The 26425-nt window shown below is 37.6% G+C and overlaps 1 protein-coding gene across 10 annotated transcripts in view; it reads left to right on the top strand.

Annotated features, from left to right (window-relative positions):
- The window catches only part of TUT4 (terminal uridylyl transferase 4), a 150490-nt gene extending 128557 nt beyond the window's left edge, over nt 1-21933 (top strand). For 5 of the 10 annotated variants that reach the window (XM_075556090.1, XM_075556064.1, XM_075556107.1 and 2 more), the window contains 4 exons: nt 850-950; nt 8865-9312; nt 19770-19928; nt 21508-21932. In XM_075556090.1, the coding sequence (XP_075412205.1) occupies nt 850-950; nt 8865-9312; nt 19770-19928; nt 21508-21596 (797 nt within the window). In that variant the 3' untranslated portion in view covers nt 21597-21932. Of the gene's footprint in view, nt 1-849; nt 951-8864; nt 9313-19769; nt 19929-21418 lie in introns of all 10 variants that reach the window. The other 5 variants (XM_075556100.1, XM_075556073.1, XM_075556125.1 and 2 more) reach the window with 3 other exon arrangements.
- The last annotated feature ends 4492 nt before the right edge of the window (nt 21934-26425 follow it).

Below are 26425 nucleotides of genomic sequence, written 5' to 3'. Positions count from 1 at the left end.
CCGTCAGGGGTACCTGGGAAAAAGGCCTGCCCACCTGCTGCTCATGCAAAACAAGCCGTGGAGAGCTCCATGCTGTACAGTTCCTCTCTGTGGTTGCCCGCCGCCGTGAGCCAGAGCTGTTTTCCTTCCGGGGTGAAGAGCAGCCCCCCGGGTTTCAGCCGGGCTGGGAGGAGGGGCCCCGGGCCCCGGATGGTTCAGTGCTCCCCTGCTGAAGAAAAGCTCTCCATTATAAAGCCAGAATGAGAAATATCGAGAGATATAATACCCTCACAAGACATTCTCCCATAATCTTATTATTTAAATTAAAGATCTAGCAAAGCAGCTTATATTTTGAATTTAACATAGTTTTCTCAATATACAAGTGAAACACAAGATGGGAAAAATCAGAGGAATCTTCAGACAGGTTCCTTAAAAAACATCTGCCTTGAGCTGTTTGCCTTTTTTCTCTTCTTTTTAAGAGAATCTTTACAGGAGTAGAAAATCTCATCTCTCTCTCCTAGAGGGGATGATGGTTTTGAACTGGTGACCTTGCAGTTAGCAGCCACCAAATAATCCAGTAAACTTCCAAGTGGAAGCTATTGAGAGAACATTAGTTTATTTTGGAAGTGTGATTTCCAGATACTCAGATTTCTATTGCAGAATGTTATTTTTTAAATAAGTAGTTGTTTCCTTTAGAAAAATAGTGTGGCATAATTATTTAGTAACAGTCATCGTTTAAAGACCAACTTTATAAAATCTCAGATTTGACTCTATTACATAATAGAGATTTTTAATAGTCAGATATAATAGCAGTATTATCATTTTTCTGTTATTTCATCTGTTGGTTTTTGTTGTGATGTCTTCTCTTAGCAGCCCAACTGGTCCGCAACCTGGTAAATGCCCAGCAAGTGGCTGGTTCAGCTCAGCCACAGGGGGACCAACCCATAAGGACTAGACAGTCTTCAGAATGTGTAAGTACTTTACTTGTCAATAGATAAGTCTGAACAGGAAAATAGTGCTGTCTTTGAAGGGTAATCAAGATTCCTGTCTCAGACAGTCCTCCAGATTCCATAGTGCTTTTAAGAGGCACCTAGTGTCCAATAAACATTACTTTGGAGGAAGGTAGATCTGTTTCCTCAGTTGTAAAATAAGGTACTGACTATCTAATAAAGTTATTGGTTAAATTAAGAGTGGGTTTGAGGTTGCAGCCCTGGCTTAGTAGTGGAAAGTGTCATAATTATTAAAAAGACATGAAATTGAGATTATTAGAGATTTAGTGCTATTATTACACTGTATGGTAAGATTTGCCAATATGACCATTACCTTACTCATAATCCGTTTCCCAGACACTGATTCTTTGTCTCCCTCCTTCCTCCAGGTTATCTCTAATAACCAGTGGTCTCTATATTCTTGTTATTTCATGTATTTGAGATCATATATTTGGCCTTTTATTGATTTATTTCACTGAATAAGGTGAAACTAAATATCTGAGACTAAGTATTTACAGTTGGAGAAAGCTTCCTCTCTCTCCCTCAGAATGGCTGATGGTATGGTTTTGAACTGCTGACCTCAAAGTTAGCAACTCAATGCATGACCAATCGTGCCATCAGAGCTCCATGGGTTCATGTAGTAAATTGTATTTTTTTATTTTTGTGTCACTATTTTACTGTTTTCCATTTTACAGTAATGATAGTGTTCTAATCTCCCTAAATCCTCAAATTTTGATTTGTGGTATAGTGGAGCTACTAACCTCAAGGTCAACAGTTCTAATCTAAAAGCCACTTCCAGGGATAAAGACAAAACTTTCTGCTCCTGTAAAGATTTCACCACCTGGGAAATGCAAAGGAAAAAAACTCTGTTATGTGCTATAAGGTTACTATGAGTTGGAATCAACTCAGTGAGTTTGGTTTGGTTTAATGGCCAATAACACAGAGTGTCTTTTTACGTTTTGTTGGCTGCCTGGACATCCTCTTTTGTGGTGTGTCTGTATCCTTTGCTAATCTTTGATTGGGTTGATTTTTATTGTTAAATTATAGCAGTTACAAAAAAGTTATAGCAGTTGTATATGAATTTTAGATATTAGACCCTTACTGAATATACATGTGTGGTTCCCAATGATTTTCTTTTAACCAATCACTAGGTTGTATTTTTATTCATCAAATCATCTGATGAACAAAAGTATTTAATTTTTATAAAGTCCCCATCATATATTTTGAATTCTGTTGCTTATGGATTTCTTATATTTAAATTGTTTTAAAAGCTAGACTCTATAGTTTCACCCCTACATTTTCTTAGAATAATTTGATGGTTTTAGATTTAACATCAGTCCCCTTGCCCATTCGGGGCTGGTTCTTGTGTGGGGTGTTAGGTGTGAATCTTGCTTCATTCTCTGCATGGGGCACCATTTGTTGAATGGAGATTGTTCTTCCCTCTTGTGAATGCCTTAGTGTCCTTGTAGATAATCGGGTGATCATGCATGTGTGGTTTATTTCTGTGCTTACAATTTTATGTCATGTGTCTATCAGTAATCAGTCCCTAAAATTTTTGACTAGTATAGCTGTATGTTTATTAATTGGGAAGGTGTAGCTTTTTCTTTAGTTTTTTTCCCTAAAAATTGCTTTGGTTATGTTGGTGCCTCTTGCCTGTCCATTGAGAATTAGTTTTCCCTGTTCTGTAAAACATGCTCTTGGAATTTTTATTGGAATTGTGTTGAATCTATATATCACTTTGAATAGTGACCTTTCCGCAGTATCAAGTCTTCTAGTCAGTCCATAAGCATTGAATGCCTTTTTATTTAGATATTTTTATTTTTTGTAGTAATACTATTACACGGCTTTTAAAAACTTATTGCTGCTATGTGGCCTGGGAAAGGTCTCACCCCTTTTAGAGGGCCAGAGGGAAAAATCCTAGGTGCCATTAACCTGTTGCTGCAGTTGTATGGTGGTTTTAAAATTGTGAGATTATTGCTTTTACTGCTCCTGGCTTAGAGATAAAAATCAGCTGTCTTCCTATAAAGCTAGGCAAATGCCTCCTTTTTCTGCTGTTAAAAGAAGTCTACTTTCCTGTTTTATTGGACTGTTGCTACTAGAGAGTCTAATTGGGTGTGCCAGACTTGAATTCCTTCTGAGATATCAGTTAGGGTTTCTGCTAATTTTCATGATAAAGTTTGCATAACGTATGGGGCTGTGTTTATTCCTCCTACTCCCAGCCCCATGCTTGAGGTTAGGCCTAAGCCTAGTTGGGGAATCAGGTGAGTGGCATGTTGGTGCCTTATAGCTGATAATGGTGTTTCAAGTGAACAGGTATTCTGTATTCTGCCAGAAGCAGTGTTTCATCAGATATGATATCTGATAAACTACTGTACATAATCCAGTCCAATTTGTTGGGGAGACAGATACAGATACTGGTACCTCATAGTAAGAAGAGTCCTTCTTTCTCAAGGCATACATCAGTTTCTAGTGAGAACCACCAGTGAAGGTTGGGTACTGCTGTAATTTCCCCACATTTGAAGGCTAGTGGCTAAAGCTAGACTGTTGAGTAATTGAACTGGTATGTGGGTTGAGGGATGTAAGTTAGAGGCATTTTGGTTTTCTACAATGGATAAAGAGTTCTTCAGGTCTACTTGAAGTGCCAGTTTTGATGTTATTTCCATGATTTTTAGTTTACCTGGCCAGTGTTTTTTGTGCACATTGTCCAAGGGGGGGGGGGAAGGAGGGGTAGGTGTACTGCTTGAAATAGGCTGACCTTGACAAAACCCCGTTTGTTCTGTCAAGTAGGGGGAATGGGTTGGTAGGATTTGGGTGGACCAGTAAATCATAATGTTTTAGGAGTTGCTAATCCTCCTGGCATTATGATGAGATTGGTTTTGGTTTTTGTGGTGATGTCAGCAGGCAGGGTATGATAAATGGTGGCTTTCGACTGTTGGGGCTGAGTGCACCTACAAGATAGCCTGGGCTCCAAGTGCAGTTGATGCACAAGGGAGCTTGAAATAATAAGTTGATCTGTCAGCGGCCCATAAGGACAGAGCAGTTTCTTTTGTGGAGTGATTTTGATATTTGGCTAAGATTTTAGCTGAGAATAATCCATATGTTTTGGAAGGGATATATATGCGAGGTGCCATGGCCCACTCAGAGGAATTGGGGCTACTGCGGTTCATTGTTTTTGTTAGGTACCACTGAGTCGACTACAACCCATAGTGACTCCATGCACAACAGAATGACACCTGCAGTCCTGCGCCATCCTCATAATTGTTCCCATGCCGAGTCCATTGCTGCAGCCTCTGTGTCACCCATCTCATGAGGGCCTTCCTGTTTTACACCGCCCTCCACCTTACCAAACATGATGCCCTTCTCCAGGGACTGCTCTCTCCTGACAACACGTCCAAAGTATGGAAGATGAAGTCTGGCCATCCTTGCCTCTCAGGAGCACTCTGGCCTGACTTCTTCCAGCACAGATCTCTTTGTCCTTTTAGCTGTTCATGATACTTTTCAATATTCTCCAGCATCACAATAAAAATGCATCAATTTTCAGTTTTCCTGATGCAGTGTCCAACTTTCACATGCATATGATGCAATAGAGACTACCATTGTTTGGGCCAGGCACACTTTAGTCCTCAAAGTAGCATCCTTGTTCTTTTTTTTTTTTACATCTTTGTTCTTTAATATTCTAAAGAGGTCTTGTGCAATAGATTTACCGAATGCAATACATTTTGATCTCTTGATTGCTGCTTCCATGAACGTAGATTATGGATCTAAGCAAGAAAAAGTCCTTGACAACGTTAGTCCTTTCTCCATTTATCATACTGCTACCTACTGGTCCAGTTGTGAGGATTTGGGTCTTCCTTACATTGAGTTGTAATCCACACTGAAGGCTGCAATCCTTGATCTTCATCAGCAAGTGCTTCACGTCCTCCTCACTTTCAGCAAGCAAGCTTGTGTCATCTGCATAATGCAGGTTGTTAATAAGCCTTCCTTCTGTCCTGGTGCCACATTCTTCTTAGTAGAATCCAGCTTTTCTGATGACTGGCTCAGCACACAGAATGAACAAGGGTGGTGAACGAGCACCTGTCCTGATTGTAAGCATGCAGTGGTCCCTTGTTCTCTTCGCACAGCTGCCTCTTGACTCACATACAAGTTCTGAGTTAGCACCGTGAAGTGTTCTGCAGTTCCCTGCTCAAGGTTATCCACGGTTTATTATGGACCACACAGTCGAATGCTTTGATAATAGTTAATGAAACACAAGTAAACATCTTTTGGGTATTCTGTTGTGAGCCAGGATTCATTTAACACATCCATGATATCCCTTGTTCTCTTCTGAATCCGGCGTGAACTAGCAGTTCCCTGTAGTAGATCATTCTTCTAGCAGTTGCAACTGTAGTAGAATGATCTTAAGCAAAATTTTAGTTGTGTTCAGTATCAATGACAGCGTTCTATAGTTTGAGTATTCTGTTGGGTCACCTTTTTTGGAATAGACACAAATGAGGAACTCTTAGGCAGCTGACCAAGTAGCTTGTCTTCTGAATTTCCTGGAAATTTCGAGAGAATGGCAGGCAAATCTAGCAATATTGGGACAGGTTTTTCATTGTGTGGGTCTCAACTATGCACCAGGTTTTTGTTTCTGATTTTGGATTATAATTGGCACCTTTTACAGTTCGGGGGCAACTTACTGAAGAAGAACAAGGAAAAGGTAAGAAAGATGAGCTGCTCCGGAGTGTTATCTGGAAGGGCCCCTTGAAGCCACTGTTAGGTTAGCAGTTCTCGGGAACTGGTCACTGTACTGTTACCACTGGATACCACTGCAGGTCTTTCGTTAGGTCTTCTACAAATCTGATACGCTGAGTAGTAGTGGCAAGACTCATTCCGGAGACATAACAGTTTGATGTAACAGTATGGGAAGTCAATACTGCTGCTAAAAGGGAGAACAGATAAAAGCGGGGCTAAGAATGGCGAGCTAAACAAACAAAAATAACAGACCAGGAGGTGTTGACTGTACTTCCCATGGCAGTTTTCTGGAAAAGCAAATAAACTAGTAAATAAGTCCGCTTTTGGTTTTTTTTTCACTTAAGAGAGTTCGTGGGGTCCTGGATACAACTGAAGGATGGAGAGTGGCAGGGGAAGGAGGGGTTTTCTGTGAGCAGGTGAAGTGGAACCCGGGTGTCTTCTGTTTTATTTTGCTGTTGTGAATGTGGAAAGGATGACTGCAAAGGGACCCATCAACCAGGGTTTGAGGGTTTTTTTGGGCAAACTATTTCAATAGGATCCATTCTCTGGGCACTCGTGTGCATGGTGGATTCTGTGTAGGTATTGGGAGGGTGTGGTTGGCTGTCTTTCACGGCAGGTTTTGGACTGTTTGTAGTGGAGGACTGTCTGCAGTAATGGCTAAGGACGAGTCCCTCTGGATGGATGCTGTAAACGGTGCCAAGGGCCTTGCGTACACTAATTCCAGTTGGCTGATCATTAAGGCTTTATAGGGAAGGTCCTGAGTTTGGCAAGGCAGTAGGCGATAGTGTGGCCCGCGTCTGCTGTGTCTGTGAGGGTATTTTTAGTCTGCCATTCATTCTTCTCACTTTTCCTGAGGATTATGGACAAGGACGGGATGTGAAAGTCTTTGGAAATTTGTAGCCCTTTAGCTGTGGTTTGGGTGATTTCGGATATAGATTATTTTTTTCTTGCTAACTTTTACATTACAAGCTAAGCAATCAGGGAAGGTGAAAATTCTATCACTTTTAACTAATCATCAGCAAAGAATTAGGTTGTTTCTAAGGGATTTTGCGTCTTACCTTTCTTGCTCAATCAAGCACCAAATTCCAAGGCTAAAGCAGCCACTTGTGAAGTGGGGGGAAGAGGCAGATAAATGCCTCCTCCAGCTACATGGGGTTAAATCCATTCAGCTTTTCTGCACAGGTTTTTGCTGCTTTAAAGAGTTTAAAACTTGAGGTGGACTCACACGAGATAGTATCTCTCTGTTTAGTATTGACATTGTCCACAGTTTAAACCTGCCTTTTTTTTTTTTAATATATACATACACTCACAGTTTAATTCCACGGACTTTAACTGCAGTGGGGGTAAATAACAACACTTGTTTTTGTTCTCCTACATTGGTCTTAATTGCTTCAGCGATCTTGTGATTAATTTTTGGACATAGTCTTGCTGAACTTTCCTAGATTTATAACATGTTTTAGAAAATAGCTGACTTCACTGGGTCTCTTAATACCTATAGGGAAAATGAGTCAGCTTGACTTGAACTCAAATGGTAATGTCTTTATGATGGAATGAGGAGAGACTTTAATTCTTACAGAGCTAAAGAAAATTAATCTTTTATTATTATTATTAAATACTTTTATTGGAGGCTCTTACAGCTCTTATCACAATTCATACATTCATCCAGTATGTCAAGCATATTTATATATATATTGCCATCATCATTTTCAAAGCATTTTCTTTCTTCTTGAGACCTTGTTATCAGCTCATTTTTTCCTCCCCACCCTCCCTCCCTCATGACTAATTTATAAATTATACATTATTATTTTCATATCTTACATTGTCCACTGTCTCCCTTCACCAACTTATCTACTGAGAAACTTAATATTTAGCGTGACAATGCGGAGTAATAGATATGAGGCTATGGGGACTAATAGGTATTTGCCTGGTCAAAATTGGGGAAACTGAATATAATAAAAATAAAAAGATTCAAACCCAGATCTACCTAGCTTCCAAGCACTTAATTCTTACATATGTTAAATGTGATGTGATTTAGGGGGAAAAAACTTAGAATATTTGAAGAACAATATTAGGAAAACTCTTAAAAGGGGAAAACATTTGTTTATAGAGCTTTTAAAAGTTTATGGAAAAATGGAATTCAAAGGTAATGGAATTTTTCCAAAATTTTTGGAAGCCCCCTTTGATAAAAACAGCAATAAATTTAGCTAATAATTTTGAGTGTTTTAAGTAATATGTTTACTACTTTTTATTATAAAATACTTCAATACTACAAAATTACAGTAAATAACAATCTAACAATTCTCATCACTTTGTTACTTTTCATTTATTTCAGAATTACCCACAGTTGTAAACCCTTGTGTGTTACATGCTGGCTGGAGCCCATGCTGGGTTCCATACCCACTGCACATGTTTTCCTACCCGCCTCCCTAGCTACTCCAGCATGCCTACTGCTTTGATTTGGTGCTTGCATGTGTTCTGTTTGTTTTTTCAAAATCACCTTAATCTTTCAGCAACCTTTTTGTCCCACATGCCTTCTTGAATTTCCATAATAGCCCTTGAGCGCATTCTGTTATATTTATTCTTTACAAGTGAAGATACTGAGGTTTGCGCTTTCGGTCACAGAAGCTTAAAGCCAGAATTGAACCCTTGGCTGCTCTGACTTTATAACATTTTCAGTATTTTTATTAGTTGGTCTGTTTATATTAATCCAGTTTTCCTATCTCCTTACATTCTCTCCTTCATTTTAAAGTACATTTGACCATTTGGTCTCATGTGGATGATTTTTTTTTAAGGAACCATATTACTTATGGGTGTCATTCATTATTTTTTCATAAATTTGTTATTTGGCTACAAGGTGATCTCACAGCTTAGTTTTGATTTAAGGTAGAAGAGCGTCTCATGGAGTCTTCCAAACCAGTTGGTTGGTCTGACATTTTTGTGGGCATGGAGAATATTTAAGGTTGTGTTGTACATTTTCTTCCCTTTCTATCAGGATCTATCTATTGGGACCTTCTGAGTTTTTTTTCTTTTACTGTTATTATATACAATATAGAGTTCTATTTAACATGTTTAAATGAACTAAACCCACAAAATTTTTTTTGATATTTTATCTGTCATGAAATTCAGGACATTTGTTAATTTGAAAATGTATCTTTTTCTTTGCAGTCTGATTCCCCGTCTTACTCCCCTCAGCCTCAGCCATTTCCACAGAACTCTCCCCAGTCAGCTGCCATGACTCAGAGCCCATCACAGCCAGCACCCCAGTCCAACCTGGGCCCGCCTCAGCAGGGAGCCCAGCCCCCTCATCAGGTCCAGATGCCTATATATAACTTTCCCCAGTCACCACCAGCTCAGTATTCTCCCATGCACAATATGGGATTGTTGCCAATGCATCCTCTCCAAATCCCTGCCCCCTCCTGGCCCATCCATGGCCCAGTGATCCATTCTGCACCAGGCAGTGCTCCCAGTAATATTGGCCTGAACGATCCCAGCATCATCTTTGCACAGCCTGCTGCCAGACCTGTGGCAATTCCTAGCTCTTCTCATGATGGACACTGGCCTCGTCCTGTGGCTCCAAATTCCCTGGTGAACAACGGTGCAGTTGGAAATACAGGTAACCCTTTCTTCTCTTCTTTTTCTGTCTACCCATTTTTCTTGATTATCTAAGCAATATATATCTTATTTTAGAGCATTTGAAGAATTTTTCAAATTATGCATAATCTTAATTCCTAAAGCTAACAACTAAGTAATATTTTTGAATGTCCATTTTCATGTACATATACACCTTTAAAAGATTTATTGTACCCTATAAATCAAGTTTTATACCTAGCTTCTATGTGATTATTTTAAAATCTTTAATTATTGAAAAAAATTAAATACCTAAAAGGCCAGAAATGGAATATATTGAACTTCCATATACATAAATATCCGCTACTCAGCTTTTAACAGTTACCAGTCTTTGTCATATTTTTACTTGAGCCCCCTTCCCTATTGAAAATAATTTGGGGCAAAATAAATAAATAAATAATTTTGAACTTGAAAATAACCATATTCTAGACCTTATATCATATTGGCTTGTAAACTTCAGTTTATATCTCTTAAAAACACAATGCCAAACGGGGAGCTGATATCAGGGGCTCAAGTGGGAAGAGAATGCTTTGAAAATGATGGCGGCATGTGTGCAAATGTACTTGACGCATTGGAGGAATGTTTGGATTGTGGTGAGAGGTGTAAGAGGCCCCTATAAAAGTATTAAAAAAAAAAAAGATTGAAGGCAAAAAAACCCACAATGCCATTACCATACCTACTGTCCTTTAACACTTGGTTCTTACTTGATTTACCCTGTTGATCTGAAGAATAATATTCTTAGTTATTTGAATTAGGATTCAAACAAAGCACATACATTACGTGTGGTTTTATATATGTCTTCTTTGTAAAAGTTGTTTTTTCCCATGTTAGTCAAATATTTATTGAAGAAGCTAAGGTAGTAGTCCTGTAGAATTTGCCACCTTCTAGATTGGCTGATTATATCCTTTAACATGTATCTCTGTCACCTTATGACCTAGAAGATGATAGTTAAAGCTACTGAGAATCAGATTCAGGGTTGCTTTTTGTTTTTTAGAAAATTTTGTAAGAATACTTCTTAATTAATACTATGTACTTTATATTTCCTCACTTCAAAAGGAACTTGATATCTCGTTTTTCCTTATTTAGTGACTTTAAAATTGATCAGTGAATTCAGGTAATGTTAGCCTGTTCCATGTATCCATTATAAATTAATTACCGTATATACTCAAATTGTGTTAGTCTGGGAAGACTAGAGAAACAAGTCCACAGAAACTCATATGTATAAGAGAGAGTTTTATATATAGGGTAAGTATATATTCAGAAAGCATCCCAACCCAGCCCAGTCCAAGTCCATATGTCCAACACCAAACTACAAAGTCCTCCACAAATTCACAAAACACACATAATGACGCCGAATGCAGGAGACACACAGGCCAGTGGGTGCAGTCTTTGAATCCAGTGGTAGTGTAAGCATCAGCGCTTGCAGGGCTGCGTCAGAGTAAGTCTATGTGGCTTCTCCTCAGGGATGCCTCGCAGGAAGTGAGCCTTGCCAGCTGAGGCAGGGCTAAGGCAGCTGCACCCTGGTCCGACCCTCAGAGATCAAGAGACGGGAGAACAAGAAAGGCAAGGCTCACCAAGCCATTTATCTCTCCGCCCTTCAATTAATCCCACATGTGTTTATTGACCGGGTTGGCACAATCAACCTTAATTATCTCATTCATGTACAAGCCGAGTTTTTCAGCACATTTTTAATGCAGTTTTTCTGGTAAAAGTAGGTGCCTTGGCTGATGTTCGGATCAGCTTATACTTGAGTATATACGGTAATTTTTACTTTTAGTGGTCAAAGCGCCCATTGGTAATTGTTGCTTAGGTGTTTTATTTTACTGGGAGTTTGGGAATAGTGATGGTGATTTTCTATTACTGATATTCTAGAAAGAGGAACCTTTCCTTATTAAGTAGCTACGGTCTTCGTCCTTACTTTCTTAGTACTGCCCTAACAGAAATAGCACAAACCAGGTAGCTCTAAGAAGCCAACTTACTTTTCAGTTTAGTAGGCTAGCCAATTTCACATATAATGGTAACCATTCCAGTTATCCTGAAATGTAGTAGCTAAGAGCTTCATCAATTTTAAGGGACGAATTTGGTGATAATCTAAACAAAATATACTATTCCTTAAAACATTAATGATTAAAAAAGTTCCAACTTCTTCTAAAACAATGGAAATTATAATGTTAGAATGGGGACACTGTTTAGATTTTTAAAATCAAAGAATATATGACATAAATTAAGTTTTATAAAATGATTATTATATAATCTTAGTGACGAGTATATGGATATTCGCCATAATAAAATTCTTCAGATTTTCTGTAAAAGCTTCATAAGAAAACATGGGAAAATATTTAGAAGTTTAAAAATAAATTTGAAAAATGAAAATTAAAAAAGAATATATGGCTTTAAAATAATATGGTCTCTACTTTAGTGAATAAGGGTCCATTGAATATAGCATGGGATATACTATGATAATCATTGAGCTTTATTACTATGAATATAGACATAGTTTCTAGCCATTAAAATATTTTAATGTATACATTTTACAACATTGAACCTCCCCTCCCCTTAGCACTAGTTCTCTTATGTTTTAGCCACAATTAATGAACAAATACACTATGCTGTCTCTTACCCCTGTACCTGCTCTTCACTATCAACTACATCATTATCTGACATGTTACATTTTGGATCATAATAGAGAATGTTTTATCTGACTGTCTGTACTGTTTTGACTATGTACACTTGGCAATAACAAAACCACGGTACAAAAGAAAGTGATATTGGCTGTAGTGGTTAAGGTTTATGTGTCAGTTTGGGCCACAGTGTCACATTACTCAATCAGCAAGTTAAACGCAGGCTTCCTTGTGCTTCTTTACTAATCTGTAGTGAACAGATTAGTAAGTAAGGCTGTGCTTACCGTGCTTGTTGAGTAATCTCATGCTGGGCCAAGGTTCTTAGTGATTTGACAGATAAAGCAATGATATAATTTGGGAGTCATGCAACAGTGTGTCATATGGGTACTTTGTGATCTGATCTCATTATCCTACATTTTAGCATAAAGCCAAATTTTGTACAACAGCCTAGTCTTTGGAAGGGAATCATGTGGATAAGTGAGGAGTGGGTGTAGTTATTTGTCCAGATAGTTCCCACTGCCTTGGCATTAATTTCTGCTGATTTTCACTTTCTTCTTGGTTGCTTCCTAATATGGCTTATTTCACTTTTTAATTTAGATCACTTTAATTGCTAAGGAAGCTTTTCTTAATCTTTATTGATCCTCTCCTCAAAATATATTTGTTATTTTTTCTCTTCTCCATGTTTCCTTTATGTTCATGTCATACCACTTGTTGCACTGTGTTGAAATTATCCATTTGTCCAAGTAACCCAGTAGAGTAAACCTCTAGTGGCTAAAAATTGTGCCATGTCTGTCATTGTCTTTCTCATATCTAGTATAATGCCTGGTATATGGTAGATATGTTATTCATATCATATATTATGTGGTAAATTATTATTCAGTAATATTGTTGGATGAGTACATACTCATAAGTAATACTGTAGCTAAAATTATACATAAAATAACTTATTTAAGTAATAGCTTAGAGCTGGTAGGGTAACTTTTGTTATATTAAAATGCAAGGATTAATGGCAATACATTGAAAGGATAATAGTGATTGTGTTAAGAATAGGGGATTTGTGCAAGGTCTCCCTCAGCTTGCCCCATTGAAAAAATATATCCTTTATGGAATTAGATGATTCAATTATTTGGTTGTGAAAATGAACTGCATCCTAAAAAATAACCTTTTATTTTAAAACACTATTTTTCAGTCGCTCACACCTGTATACTCAGTCTCCCTCACTCTTTTACCTTTGAGCCCTTCAGCTCAGCCCAGATTTGTAACATGGCTCTATGGACTTGGCAGGGAATCAGCTACTAAAAGCAACTACTTTATGTTCTGGTTAAGTACTGATGTGATGTGAGTAGTACACACTAGTTTCTCTGCCTCTGTCGATCACTTCTCCCTGTTTTGAGGTCCTTCTAGGTAGTGCAGTGAGTAGAAGCAGTGTTTGTCAGATTATTTCCTCGCATGTTGCGACTGCATATCAGAAGCCACCAGAAACAATCCAGAGAATGCAGGTAGCCTTGTACCGAAAGATGTAGGGAAAGGAAATAAGACACATTTGTGAGGGTCATACAAAGAATAGGACTCACTTTTTTTTTTTAAGGCAACATAGAAAAAGTCACTGTAGATAACCTTCTACAACAGCAATAAGAAAATCCATACTAAGAAAAAAACTGGGGCCTGAATCTCAGGAGGAAAAATTGAGTAAGCCAAATCAGAACAAGAAACAGTATCTGAGGCTTTTTGAGTGTATGAAAAGGAGACAGAATAGGAGAACCCCCCCACCCCCCCATGCTGCACCACACTGGAAGGCTTCTGTAGTTCCCAGTTTTTTACAAGGCTCCCAAGTGCAAGGAGCAGCCATGAGCCCATTTACTGTCCAGTAGACTGGAGCTGACAGTTGTGTGGGCATCTTGCCTCTTCGTTTTTTATTAAACTCAGGAATGGGTTCGTTAGATGAGGCCTATATACTCCTGATCTCAGCACAGTCACCACTACTCGCCTTGGGCTGCCAGATTAGATGTGGGTCTCCCCACCCCCTTTCTTAGATGGGGCCCTATACTCTCCTCCATGTAAAACGTGAGTGTACAGACAAAGAAGCACTAAAAGGGCAGAGCTGATACCCTCAGTGCTTTTTCCTGCAGAGAGGAAGATCCAAAAGCTATCCAAAACAAGCAGAGCTTAAATAGATGCACATGTCAGAGCAGAACAGAGATTGAGTATAGGAGGGTTTTTAAAAACAAAACAAAAAAAGAGAAGTGCTAGACAGGTGGCCCCACACATTCCTAAGGGTTAGGGCTACAGTGATTGCACCCAACCCGAAGTTAACAATTCTTTGAAGTAACCATGGCTCATTTGGAAATATTTTTCTCCCCTTCCACCCCTTTTCCTTTATTTCTAGCTGCACCACCATCGTGCTTTGTTTTCTTCTGTTGCTACTGCTGCTGCTTTTGTTTTTCTCTTTGGTTTTTATTTCATATGTTTATATTTTGTTTTAGATTTATCTTTTTAAAAAAAGTCATTCATGTCTGGCACCACTTGATGGAGATAATTCTCCATATGATCTTGCTACTCTAACACCTCCAATAGTTTCATTTAATAGACAGGGACCATCACCCATCCACCACCAAATCAGAAAATAAGCACAAATTTTAAACCACCACAATACTCAGAAACAGCAGTTACAGTTCAGTTGAAGAAAGAAAAATTGAACAAACAAATGACCACTATACAGAACCAAAAGACCTCCCAGAGGAAGATTAAGCATTGAAAGACCTGAAAAAGGAATTCAGAAAAATAATTCTTAGATATGCTTAACAACTGAAAATAAGATTGACAAAGCTATTTAAAAATAAAACTATATAAGAGTACAAGAGCAATCTGATAAAATAAATGAAAATTTAGAAACTTTACAAAAACAATACATCCAGATGATAAATCTTGAGATATTAGAAATAGATAATGCATTGGGGAAAAAAATAAAAAGCAAACAAAACAGTAATAGAATTTAAGAAATGGGACGCCTAACCAGTGAACTTGGAAACAATTCTCTCAGTGCCAAACTAAGGGAAGAATGAGCTGTAAAATTTTTTTGTAATCGAAAGAAAACCTAAGACATATATAGGGCACAAGAGGAGAAACATGTTTGATAGGAATTCCAGAACAGGAAAAAACAAAAAAAAAAAAGCACAGAGAACATTGTGCAAGAGCTGCTGGGCAATTGCTGGGAAGATAACCATCCGGGAAGCTGAAAGACCCCTCATCAGGATAGACTTCTATATAAAATCACCATGAAATATTGTAGTCAAGTATAAGGAAAGAACCATATATAGGTGTCTGTCTGAAAATAAAACCTTTATACACACACACACACACACACACATATAAATACATAATCAAAGACAGAGAAATAATTCTGAGAGCATTTTGGGAAAAACAAATAGCTAACTACAAAGGTGAACCAATAAGATTAAGTTTGGATTTTTCAGCATAAACTATTCAAGCAAGAAGGCAATGGGATGACACATGACATTCTGAAGGGAAAAAACTTGCCAACCAAGAATCTTAGACCCAGCAGAATTGTTCTTCAAGCATGAGGTAGAAATCAGGTTGCTTCCAGGTAGGCAGAAATGAAAGGAATCAATTAAAACAAAACCTTCCTTTGAACAGAACAGCAGCAGCAGAAGCAGACACCACATTGTGATCAACACACAAGCTAACACAGCCCAGAAGTTACACTACATAAAGCAAAACAAACTTGTAAGACAGAAAATAGGGAGCTAAGAAATCAATCCAAGTCCCTAATAAAATGTAAAAGAAGAAAAGAGAAAAAAATGATTAGGGCAAAGACTGTACAGATGTGCTTTATACAATTGATGTATATATATGTATGAACTGTGAAAAGAATTGTATCAGCCCCAATAAATTGTTAAAATAAAAAAAATAAATAAAAAAAGAAAATTAAAAAAAAAATCAATCCAAAATGCAGATAAGGATTAATGTTCAACACAAAGCATTCTAATAGAGAAGAAATTAAGTAGATTTCAAGAGAGTTGTGTTAAACTTAGGCTCAATCTCATCAAAATAAAACAAAGGAAACTCATAAAAGCTTAGTAGATAGAGAAATAACCACAAATGTGAGAGGGGATCGAGGGAAGGGGGCACGCAAAACGTACTCGGCACAGAAAAGAGTGTGTAAAAAAGGTACCAACACAACCATCAAAGCACACAGAAAAATGGTACCAATACATTGATGTCCATCAATAACAGCACTGAATGTAAATGGATTAAATGCACCAGTTAAGAGACAGAGCGCAGAATGTATAAGAAAGAAGGACCCATCAATGTGCTGCTTAGAACAGTGGTTCTCAACCTTCCTAATGCGACCCTTTAATACAGTTCCTCGTGTTGTGTTGACCCCAACCATAAAATTATTTTCATTGTTATTTCAAGACTGTAATTTTGCTACTGTTATGAATTGGGTGACCCCTGTGAAAGGGTCATTTGACCCCCAAAGGGGTTACGACCAACAGGTTGAGAACCACTGCCTTTGAAAAACAACAACAAAACCAGACTAAAAATCAAAGATAGAAAACAGTATATCAAGCTATTGGCAAGTAAAACAAGATCAAAATAGTGATATTGATCTCTTAATAAAATAGATTCAAGGCAAAAGTTACCATTAAAGATGGGCCTTACCTATTTATGTAACTGAACAAGGATGCTGCATAACCATAATAGAAAGCCGTTCACAATACATGAATCCAACCCTTATATATTTACAGAAACAGACTATAATAGTAGAGGAGTTTAATGCACCACGCTCAAGGACAGAACTGGAGAGAAACTGAAAGAAAAACTAAACACAATCAACTTGACCTCTTAGACTTTACACAAAAATCCACTCAGCCCTACACATTCTTTCCCAGCACACATACAGCCACTGTGTCCGTTATCTTGTTGGAGGTCTTTTGTGCTGCCCTGCTGCCTTTACCTTTGTTAGGGACTGGTCTATCCTGATAGGGCTGCGTCAGTCTCTCCGTCATCACCTCCCAGAGAGGTGTGTGGCTCTTTTGACAGTCCTTGCTACTTTCCATGGTTCTCAACAGCACAGCACCACAACTCAAGTGCACCAACTCCTTTCCAGTCTTCCTTACTCAGGGCCCAACATTCCTATTCAAATGAGGCAACTCAAAAGACCACCACTTAGGTCCTTAAAGTAACATCCTTTTCAACACTTTGAAGAGGTTTTGTGCAGCATATTTACCCCATTCAGTGTGTCATTTGATCTCTTAACTGCTGCTGCCATGAGCATTGATTGATTCGAGCAAGACAAAGTCCTTGACAGCTTTCAAACAGATCAATCATTCAGTCGTTCACTGCTGCCCTGTCAGCACTGATGGATAGTGACCCTATAGGCCAGTGGCTCTCAACCTTCCTCCTGCTGTGACCCTTTAATATAGTTCCTTGTGTTGTGTTGACCCCTGCCCCCAACCATAAAATTATTTTTGTTGCTACTTCATTACTGTAATTTTGCTATTGTTATGAATTGTTATGTAAATATCTGCTATGCAGGATGTATTTTCATTGTTACAAATTGAACATAAAGCATAGTGATTAATCACAAAAACAATATGTAATTATAGTGACATTTATTTCCATTCACAAATAAGTGAAATTTTGTCTTGAAGCATGGTGTAACGGGTACTGTAGCATGGGTAACAGTCTTCACGCTGTGTACTCGTATGTGGGCATATCTGCATGTGGGTGGACCCGCCTAGAGATAGATAGTCGAGTTGTGTCTCCATTCAGGCAACCCCTGTGAAAGGGCTGTTCGACCCCCAAGGGGTTATGACCCACAGGTTGAGAACTGCTGCTAGAGTACAAGGTAAAACTACCACTGTGAGTTTCCAAGATTGTACCTGTTTATGCAAGTAGAAAGTCAAGCTTTCCCCCACCAAACGGCTCGTGGTTTCCGACTGCTGACCTTGGAATGGCAGCCCAATGCATAGCCACTACACAACCAGGTGACGAGGACCTCTTAAAAATAATACACAGTGTACATTAAAAGATTCTACCAAAGAGGGAAAAAACAACCCATGGGCTAGGAAAAAATTTTGGCAATGACAGATATGGTATTAATCTCTAAAATCTTACCAGACAACTAACTACAATACCTCAACAAGAAAAGACAACCCAGTTAAAAAATGGGCAGTGAGCATGAACAGAGAGTTTTCCCAAGAAGCTGTCCAGGTGGCCAACAAACATGAAGAAATGCTTAAGATGATTAGCCATCGAAGAGTTGCAAATCAAAACATAAGTGAGATACTACCTTACACTGGCATCGAAAATACAGTTCAGATAAGTAAAATACAAATGCTGGAGTGGGTGTGGAGAGTTTGGAACCCTGAGACACTCCTGCTGGTATTATAAAAGATTACAACTACTGTAGAAAACCTTAGGGCACACTTCCTTAGCAATGGGAGTAGAAATACTCTGTGACCCAGAAACCATGCTACTTGTTATATGCAGAAATAAGCAACCCCGTATGGGAAGATAGCATGCACATTCATGTTCTTCACATGAACAGTAACAAGAAGATCGAAACTACCTAAGGGCCCAAAGTGGGTAATGGCCAAACTGGTATCTATAAAAAAGAAACACAGTGAAAAAGCAGTAGAAGATAATAATGAAACAAGCACCTCGCGACATCTATGTATTTAGAGGACATTATGCCGCATGAAGCTTGTTAGTTACAAATACTGTGTGAGTCCAGTAAACACTGGGGAAAAATTGAGTTTTCATACCATAAGCAACGTACTTTGTTGGTTACCTATTGACTAGAGCAGTGTTTCGCAAACCACTGACTTGGAACCTTCATCCCTGGGCACCGGGCCAGCCAACGTGGCTGAGAGGCAGAGACCTGGATGATGAGCTGTAGTACAGATGCTTGTCATTGTCAGGGGTTGCTGGGTTTTGTTGTTTGTTTTCTTTTTCCTGAAAAGAAGGTAGTAGGCCAAATATGTTTGGAAACCTAAGGGCTAGAGGGGAGATTAGTGTTATCTGGGTTAGGGGAGGTTAATGTCTTAAAAGAGGGAGATGGGGGGAAGGGTAGGGACTCTGAGAATAGACAAGCCATAAAAGAATAAGGCCCATATTTTGTATCAACCACTTTGTTTTAATCATAAGCTGAGATTCAAAATTCTGTATTTGGAACTGAGATTTCAAGTTAGATCTATTTGGCTTCAAACCAAAGTTCTCAACCAAAAATCCATATTGCTTAAAGTTCCTAATAGGATCATCTTTCAGATCAAGTTATCACTGGTGTTTAGGGTTAGTGGCGTTTTGGGAATGAAATATGTCCTTAATGTGCCAGGGTTCTTTTAGATAACACACACCATCTACATTTCTGGATTGTTGGTCACTATCTCCACAGACTGTTTGCATCTCCTACCCTTGGTGGATATGCTTACTCTAGGCTTTTGAACATAGCAGGCCTTCTGCTGAGAATGCCCTCCTTTCTTCCTATTTCGCAACTTGTTTTTCAAGTCCAGCCTAGCCAGTTATTTAAGGAAAGCTACACCTAACCAACTTTAAAGGCTAGATTAGTTTCATAGCCTGTGTATCTCTGTTATAGCAATATTGTCATATATTGTTGTTTTATTACATGTTTTATGTGAATATTTTGAGCACAATTAGTGTTTGATTCTTTATAAAATTCTCTTTTAGTATCATCTGCATTTATTCTTAGTCATTGGTGGTCATTGAATAAATCTGTGGAAAAAAATTGGATAAATTGGTGTTTCATACTATGTTTTTCTTTCTCCTTGAAATGCAGAGCCAGGCTTTCCAGGACTAAATCCTCCAATTCCTTGGGAGCATGCACCACGTCCCCATTTTCCCCTTGTCCCAGCTTCGTGGCCTTATGGTTTGCATCAAAACTTCATGCATCAGGGAAATCCCAGATTTCAGCCCAACAAACCTTTCTATACTCAAGGTACCGTTCTTCATAAATTAATTAACAGGCAGGGTGGGTTTTTATTCTCGAACAGGGAAACTTCAGTCATGACCAGGATATGGGAATGAAGTTCATGCATTGAGTAAGCATACATTGACAGCATACTCTGTGTTGTTCAACATGCATAAAATATCCCTACTTAATTAATGCACAATAGGTGATCGAGAATTTAAAGTAGATAAGCATAGCACTTAGATCAGTTAGCTTTGTCTAGTAGAGGGATCAAGTATATATATCTAAATGGTTGGAAGGCCAGAAATTAATTCACAGATATGGACATTTGAACTAGGTCTTACAAACTTTTTCTAGCGATGAGAACAGTGTTTCCCAAAGTGGGTGATACCGTCTGGGGCAGGTGCTAGAATGATCCAGGGATATGATAGTAGCCTTAGGAGGAAAGTGTGGGATAGTGAATAAAAATTAAATGGTGGAAGCACTATTTCATATATTTCCTGAAAAGGACTGGTAGGCCAAATAAGTTTGGGAACTTTTGGATTAGAGGGGCGGTGTTCTTAGTTGAGGGAGTTAAATATGCAGTCATTCAGTTTTGCCCAGCATTATGAAGAAAGAGAAAATAAGGTGATAGCTTCAGTATACGGGAAAGATGTGTAAGTAATGAGACTACGGAGGGTAGAGGGTGTGATGAAAGTTCATAGACAGTATTAGAGTTTGGACTTTACTTAAGATTATTATTACTTTTGGGAGGGGTCTAAATATTTTTGACTCAGTTGTAATCAGGTTTCTGTAGTAAAGCGAGAACTTGAATGACACTACAATTCATTTTGTTCTGGTGGTGCTGACGTAGTAACCAGTAATGGCTTTGACCTAGGTATTGAACATTGCAAACTCAAGAAAATTCTGAAGAAATTGTAGAATCTTGACACAGTGCTATTACGGATTCTGTGTGTCTATCAGGACTTAGTTAATCTAGAGGTAAAAAAATAAGATCAGGGTCATTACAATGAAAGTAGGAGTTAAAGAAATTAGGAAAGGCACTCAGGACACTGAAATGATCACGTTGGAGAGAGCTTGTTCAGGTCCTTGGTATAAGTTTCAGTCATGATACAGTTACGTTCTCCTGAACTGTAAACATACTGCTAAGACAGCCTACTTTAAAGAGTGACATAATCTTGACTATGGTTGGTTTCTTCTCAGGAAAGAACTAGGGTTGAAGGATGTGCTGATTGGTTATACAGACCTTTTTGTATAGGGAGAGTTTGAAGTTCTCGCATGCTGGGTTTCTTCCCCTTGACTTTTCTCACCCATCTCTCTCTGACTTGCTCTCATTTCTTTCATGAACTGACATCTCTCTTCCATCTCCTCTCCCATTCCCTTCCAAAATGTTTGACGTGCTTGATCTCATTATATAAATAGAGAAAAAAGAGAACTAGCTTCAAATTAATTCTAAGAGGGTTTTCAGATAAATAGGCACCAGCCTTTCAGTTTCCTGTCTGTGTTATATCCAACAGACAGATGTGCCAACCGTCGGTGTAGAGAGCGTTGTCCCCACCCACCGAGAGGAAACGTGTCGGAGTAATGCGAGTCCATTTTCTTTCAGCTGGTCTACCGATGCACAGCAACCAGCCAATCCTGCTGTCTCAAGGGTATCCGTACCTCAATGTCAGTTACATTCAGCAGAAAAAGTGACATTTAATGGAAAGCAAAACAAATCAGGTCCTGGTTTAAAATTTTAACACGTTTAGATAGATTATTTAAATTCTAAGACTGTTTTTAAAGACTGTATTATTTGTATATAAATATGAACTATAGTTTTTACCAGTATCACCAAATTGAGTGATACAAATTTCATCTATTTTATTACCCTATTTTTAAGGGAGTTTTATGTTTTGTTTAACCTTGATGAATTGTATAAAGAGAGAATTTAAAAAATGACATTCTTTATTTTCTATTAGCTGTATTCATACTTTGGTTGCTTCAGACTTTATATAGTATATTGTTCTTAAGACTTAGGAAAGAATTTCATGTGTTTTAAATTTGTCACTTCTATTCTTTACAGAGCCTTGTAGTGCCAAAAACTTTTTAAAAGGAAAAAAAATAAAATAAAACTAAAACAAAGATCTGATCCAGATTTTTTCTTTTATATATTTGTGTATTGAAAGTAGTCAAACTGAGTGAAAAGTTGCTTGTCTATATTTGAAGTAATTTTATCTTGAGAAAATAAATATTTTGGACTCCCAAGAATTATACTTGGTCTGATTGTTTAGGTGATGGAAATATAACGTTACTATTCAGTGATTGATTTTATTCTCAGTGATCATCCCAACAGACTAGGTGATCCAATGATATCTTCATATTGTCTATTGGATTGCCCAAACCATATAAGAGCATTCATTGGAGCACATACTTTCTCCATTTCAATGAGAAACTGTATTTTATTATTAAGAAAACTGTAGGACAGAATAGTGACGTGACTTCCAAAGGTGCTCACACATTGGAAATAGAATCAAAACAAGCATCTTTTGAAGTAGAGATTTTAAACACTAAGACTACGGCGCCAAAGAGTGGAGATGATTTATATCTACTAAGGTCCTATCATGGGCCAGACTATTCCAAATCCTGTACTACAACCTGGAAAAAAAATTTGCTCGGATGCTAACTGGGTTACTAATGATGTGTATATAATCAGTAATTATTGAAAGTTAGAATTCAGACTTGTGTTGATGGTGGCAGATTTTACTGTTAGTGAGATTTTTGTCTTGTCTGTTTAAAAGATGCCAACAGATTTTTAAGCTAAATGACATAGATGTATTTTAAAAGGGTCAGAATAAGTGATAACATCTATTTAGAGGTAGCAGTTTTCCGAGGTTTGTGTTATTTAGAACACCTGGGCTCCTGACATATATCCTAATAGAGGGATGCCTGCTCTTTTGCTGGAAATTGAGTTTTTTCCTTTCCATAGTTAAAAGCTTGAAAAGGCATTTATTAACATCCAGGTATATTTACTGGTTTGCATGTTAATACACTATAATTTCAGCATCCTGTAGTGCCCAACTTATATTTGGTTAAAATTTCTGTCTTGGAGTATTCAAGAATTCTTTTAAAGTATTGTTTGTTTCATCTTCCAGTTGTTGGAGAATAGCTCTAGGTTAGGTGGTGAGAGTATGAAGATGTCCATTGTAATGTCTTAGTTTTGTAGATGAGGGGTTTCAAAAAGCTTGTGGAGAAATGATTTAAAAGATAAAGTTTTCCATGAGTTTTTTTAAGCTCCCTCATAAATATTCACAGAAAACCCAAAAAGCCAAACCAGCAACAAGACTGCCCCCAATTCAGCTCTCCTCAATGGCAGCAGTCTACCTCCTGGCAAAAAGCTGTTCTTTCTACATGTTGGTATGGGAAGAGAAAGGCCATCGATCTAGGTTTTACTTCCTTGACAGTGGTAACACACGTCTCATCTTTATGGCGCCTCCTTCAGCAATTGCTAGCATTAACTGGCAATGCTGCTCAAGTTGAAAAATAGAAGTCTTAGTTTATAATATATGCAGTAGTAGCTCGATCTTAAAAGTTGGAAACTTAAATATTTGAGGAATGTAATACAAATTGTATAATTAGCAGTCTTACACAGAGAACTATATATACTGAGATCATATGGTTTTTTAAATCTGCTATGTGTAATGGCAAGGAGAGATAAATATTTCCTCGTGCCATTAAATAATATTTAAAATGTGAATACTAATGACATGCTATATAGTGAGGAAGAAAGAGGACTTTCTCCTGTAAAGAGCGGCGGTCTCAGAAACCCACATGGGCAGTTCTGTCAACATCAACTTGATGGCAGTGAGTTAATAAAATATTTGGAGCCCTGATAGCTCAGTGGTTAAAGTGTTCAGCTGCTAACTTTAAAGGTGTATATTTCAAACCCCACAGGCAAGAGGAAAATATGGTGGTCTGCTTCCTAAAGATTTATAGCCTTGGAAATCCAACCAGGTTGTTTTCTCTTTAAAGGATTGCTATGAATCAGAATCAACTCAATGCAATGAGTTTTATTCACTCTTTCAACAGTTGGACGTTTTTACTTTTCATAATTTTTATAAGATATATGCAAAATGAAATAAAGTTTCTTGTGTATATATATCTTTCTTTTAGGGTGAATTCTTGTAACCAGTGGCTATTGGGTGAAAGGATAAAGGATCTAAGATTTTTGCTACGTATTGCTTACATTGTTCTTCAGAAAAGGTTACTGATTTTCAGTTCTAACAAACATTACTATGAAATGTGCTGATAGTTTATAAAACAGCATTAAATTTCAAACAAGCCACTTTTAAATCTGATCTTTTTTTATGTGCAAGTATAACAAAAGTGTGCAAATCACAAATTCATCCGTCATAAATATCTGGTGAACTTGAATACAAACTTAAGCATTTAGGCATATTTTTATGAAAGTGGGCTTATACTGTATTTTAATTAACAGAAGGAATACAATGATACCAAACTTCAGTTAGTGTTCCCCTCCTCCCAAACCTAGTTCTAAATGCCTCCTACTGTTAAGGATAATTATATTAGAAGTTGGTGTTTTTTAAATATACATTCAATTATAGTGAGTCCTGCTAGGAATGATGAAACCAGCAAGCTTTGTATATCCTCCACTTCCTGCTTTATTTTTGAGTTAAATATTAAAATACTATTACTAACTTGAACTCTACTATTAAATTTTCTACTATGTATCTGAATTTTTATTTATTAATGATTCTTTGTTCTTTAAGGTCATGATTTGGTTGAATTTCATTGTTTTTGAAGTAGGAATCTAGGTTATTATATTAAGTTCTGGGTTGAATGTGTCTATCCGTGTTTTGTAGACAACTTTGGCTAGGTGTTAAACTTTATTTTCTTCAGCGGTTTGTTGGAGACTATTGCTTCACTGTCTTCTGGAGGTAAGATTATCCTAGCACTTGAGGCCATTTATATCTCCACTATGACCTGAGTGCTCATGCGATTTTTTTTTTCAGGATTTAAATAATAAATTATCTTGCATGTAACGGATTTCCCTATTTATCAGCTTTATAGTTTATTCCTTTGCATTTCATATTCCTGTCAAGATTTTTGTGCACATTTTGAAACTTTTAATAATGACTTTCTACAATTAAGAAAAAACAATCTAAGTTCCACCAGTTTATCTTTTATCTCCTCTGAAACCACGTACTTGCAATGTTTACATAGCTCACGCTGTCCGTCCGCTTTGTCGTTGTATCCGTACAGAAATTTGCTGCACATCTTAAGTTTAACCTCTCTTGGGAGAGTGAGTGACATATATGATTCTATTCTGATTCATGTTTACATTTTATCAGGTCTAGTATTAAAAAATATGGAGGGGGTTATAAAGGGAAATGATTAGTTGGTTGTTATATTGGTGCCTTCTCACCAAATCCATTATTTCCTCAATTGGAATGCATTTCCCTTCATTTTGTATTGCCAAAAGTCCTTTAAAAAGCAGGATATTTCAGACAATAGAAATCAGATCAGTAAAGTGGTTTATATACATTAAAAACTGAATGGTAAAAATGTACTTTGCATAATTGGTAAGATTTGTTTCATGAAATGTTATTATATAATCTGCAATGTGTATAGAGGCAAGATGTAAAATGTATTTAATACAGGCTATAGTCAACATGTTAAAGGCCTTGTCTAGTCGGCTACCACATAGACCATAGAAATGACCCCTTAGCTTGTACGTTGCATCTCTGTAATTTATCAACAAGTGCTTTAAGAGATATTCAGTATACCCCGTTAACTTTTTGTTCTAATTAATACATCATGACTGAACTCTTTTCAACAATGAACCTTTTCCAGTTGACCTATCAGATGAAAAATATTTTGGATAGTGATCTAGTTAGCAAGATACATTTGTCTCAAGGAGGGGAAATCTGAGGTTGGGGGAGTTCTATTTTTTTTCAGATTGAAGCACTTATATAAGGTCCCACCTAGATGGCTGCATGTACCAGAAGTGGGATGGATGCTTCCCACCAAAACCCCAGAGCGAAATGTAGGTGGGGACTAAAGGGCATTAATGAAAATATGGATCTACAAGATGAAACTATGTCATGAACTTTTTGAAGCCCCCTTGAATAAATGTTCTGGAAGGGTTTAAGAATGTGAACCACATGCTTCTATTAGAGGTTGGCTATGTTCTTCAATTTACCGTATCTAAAACTTTTAGGAAAATTTTTTCAGTATGTTGGGAGGCAGGTGCACGCTTAAAATTTTGTTAATGTTATACTAGATGGTAGCTTATTCAAGATGCCTCTTTCCGCCCAAATCACTGGTACTCCGTAACACACTTAAAATAGGTATGTGTATATCCAGTTTTAAATATATCACAAACTGTCACATCTTACGGACCTTTTTCAACTCATGAGGAAGTCACTGAAGAAAAACAAAAGCTCTCAAGTGAAGCAAACATTATTTAATATTGTCGTAAGAGAACTTGTGTCTGTTTCTTCAGTTCAGTAGCAAATAATGGA

This window comes from Tenrec ecaudatus, chromosome 1 (genome assembly GCF_050624435.1).
Source record: "Tenrec ecaudatus isolate mTenEca1 chromosome 1, mTenEca1.hap1, whole genome shotgun sequence".
NCBI classification, from domain to species: Eukaryota; Metazoa; Chordata; class Mammalia; order Afrosoricida; family Tenrecidae; genus Tenrec; species Tenrec ecaudatus.
The sequence above is the reverse complement of the archived record's forward strand: the minus strand, read 5'-3'. Positions and strand labels throughout refer to the sequence as shown.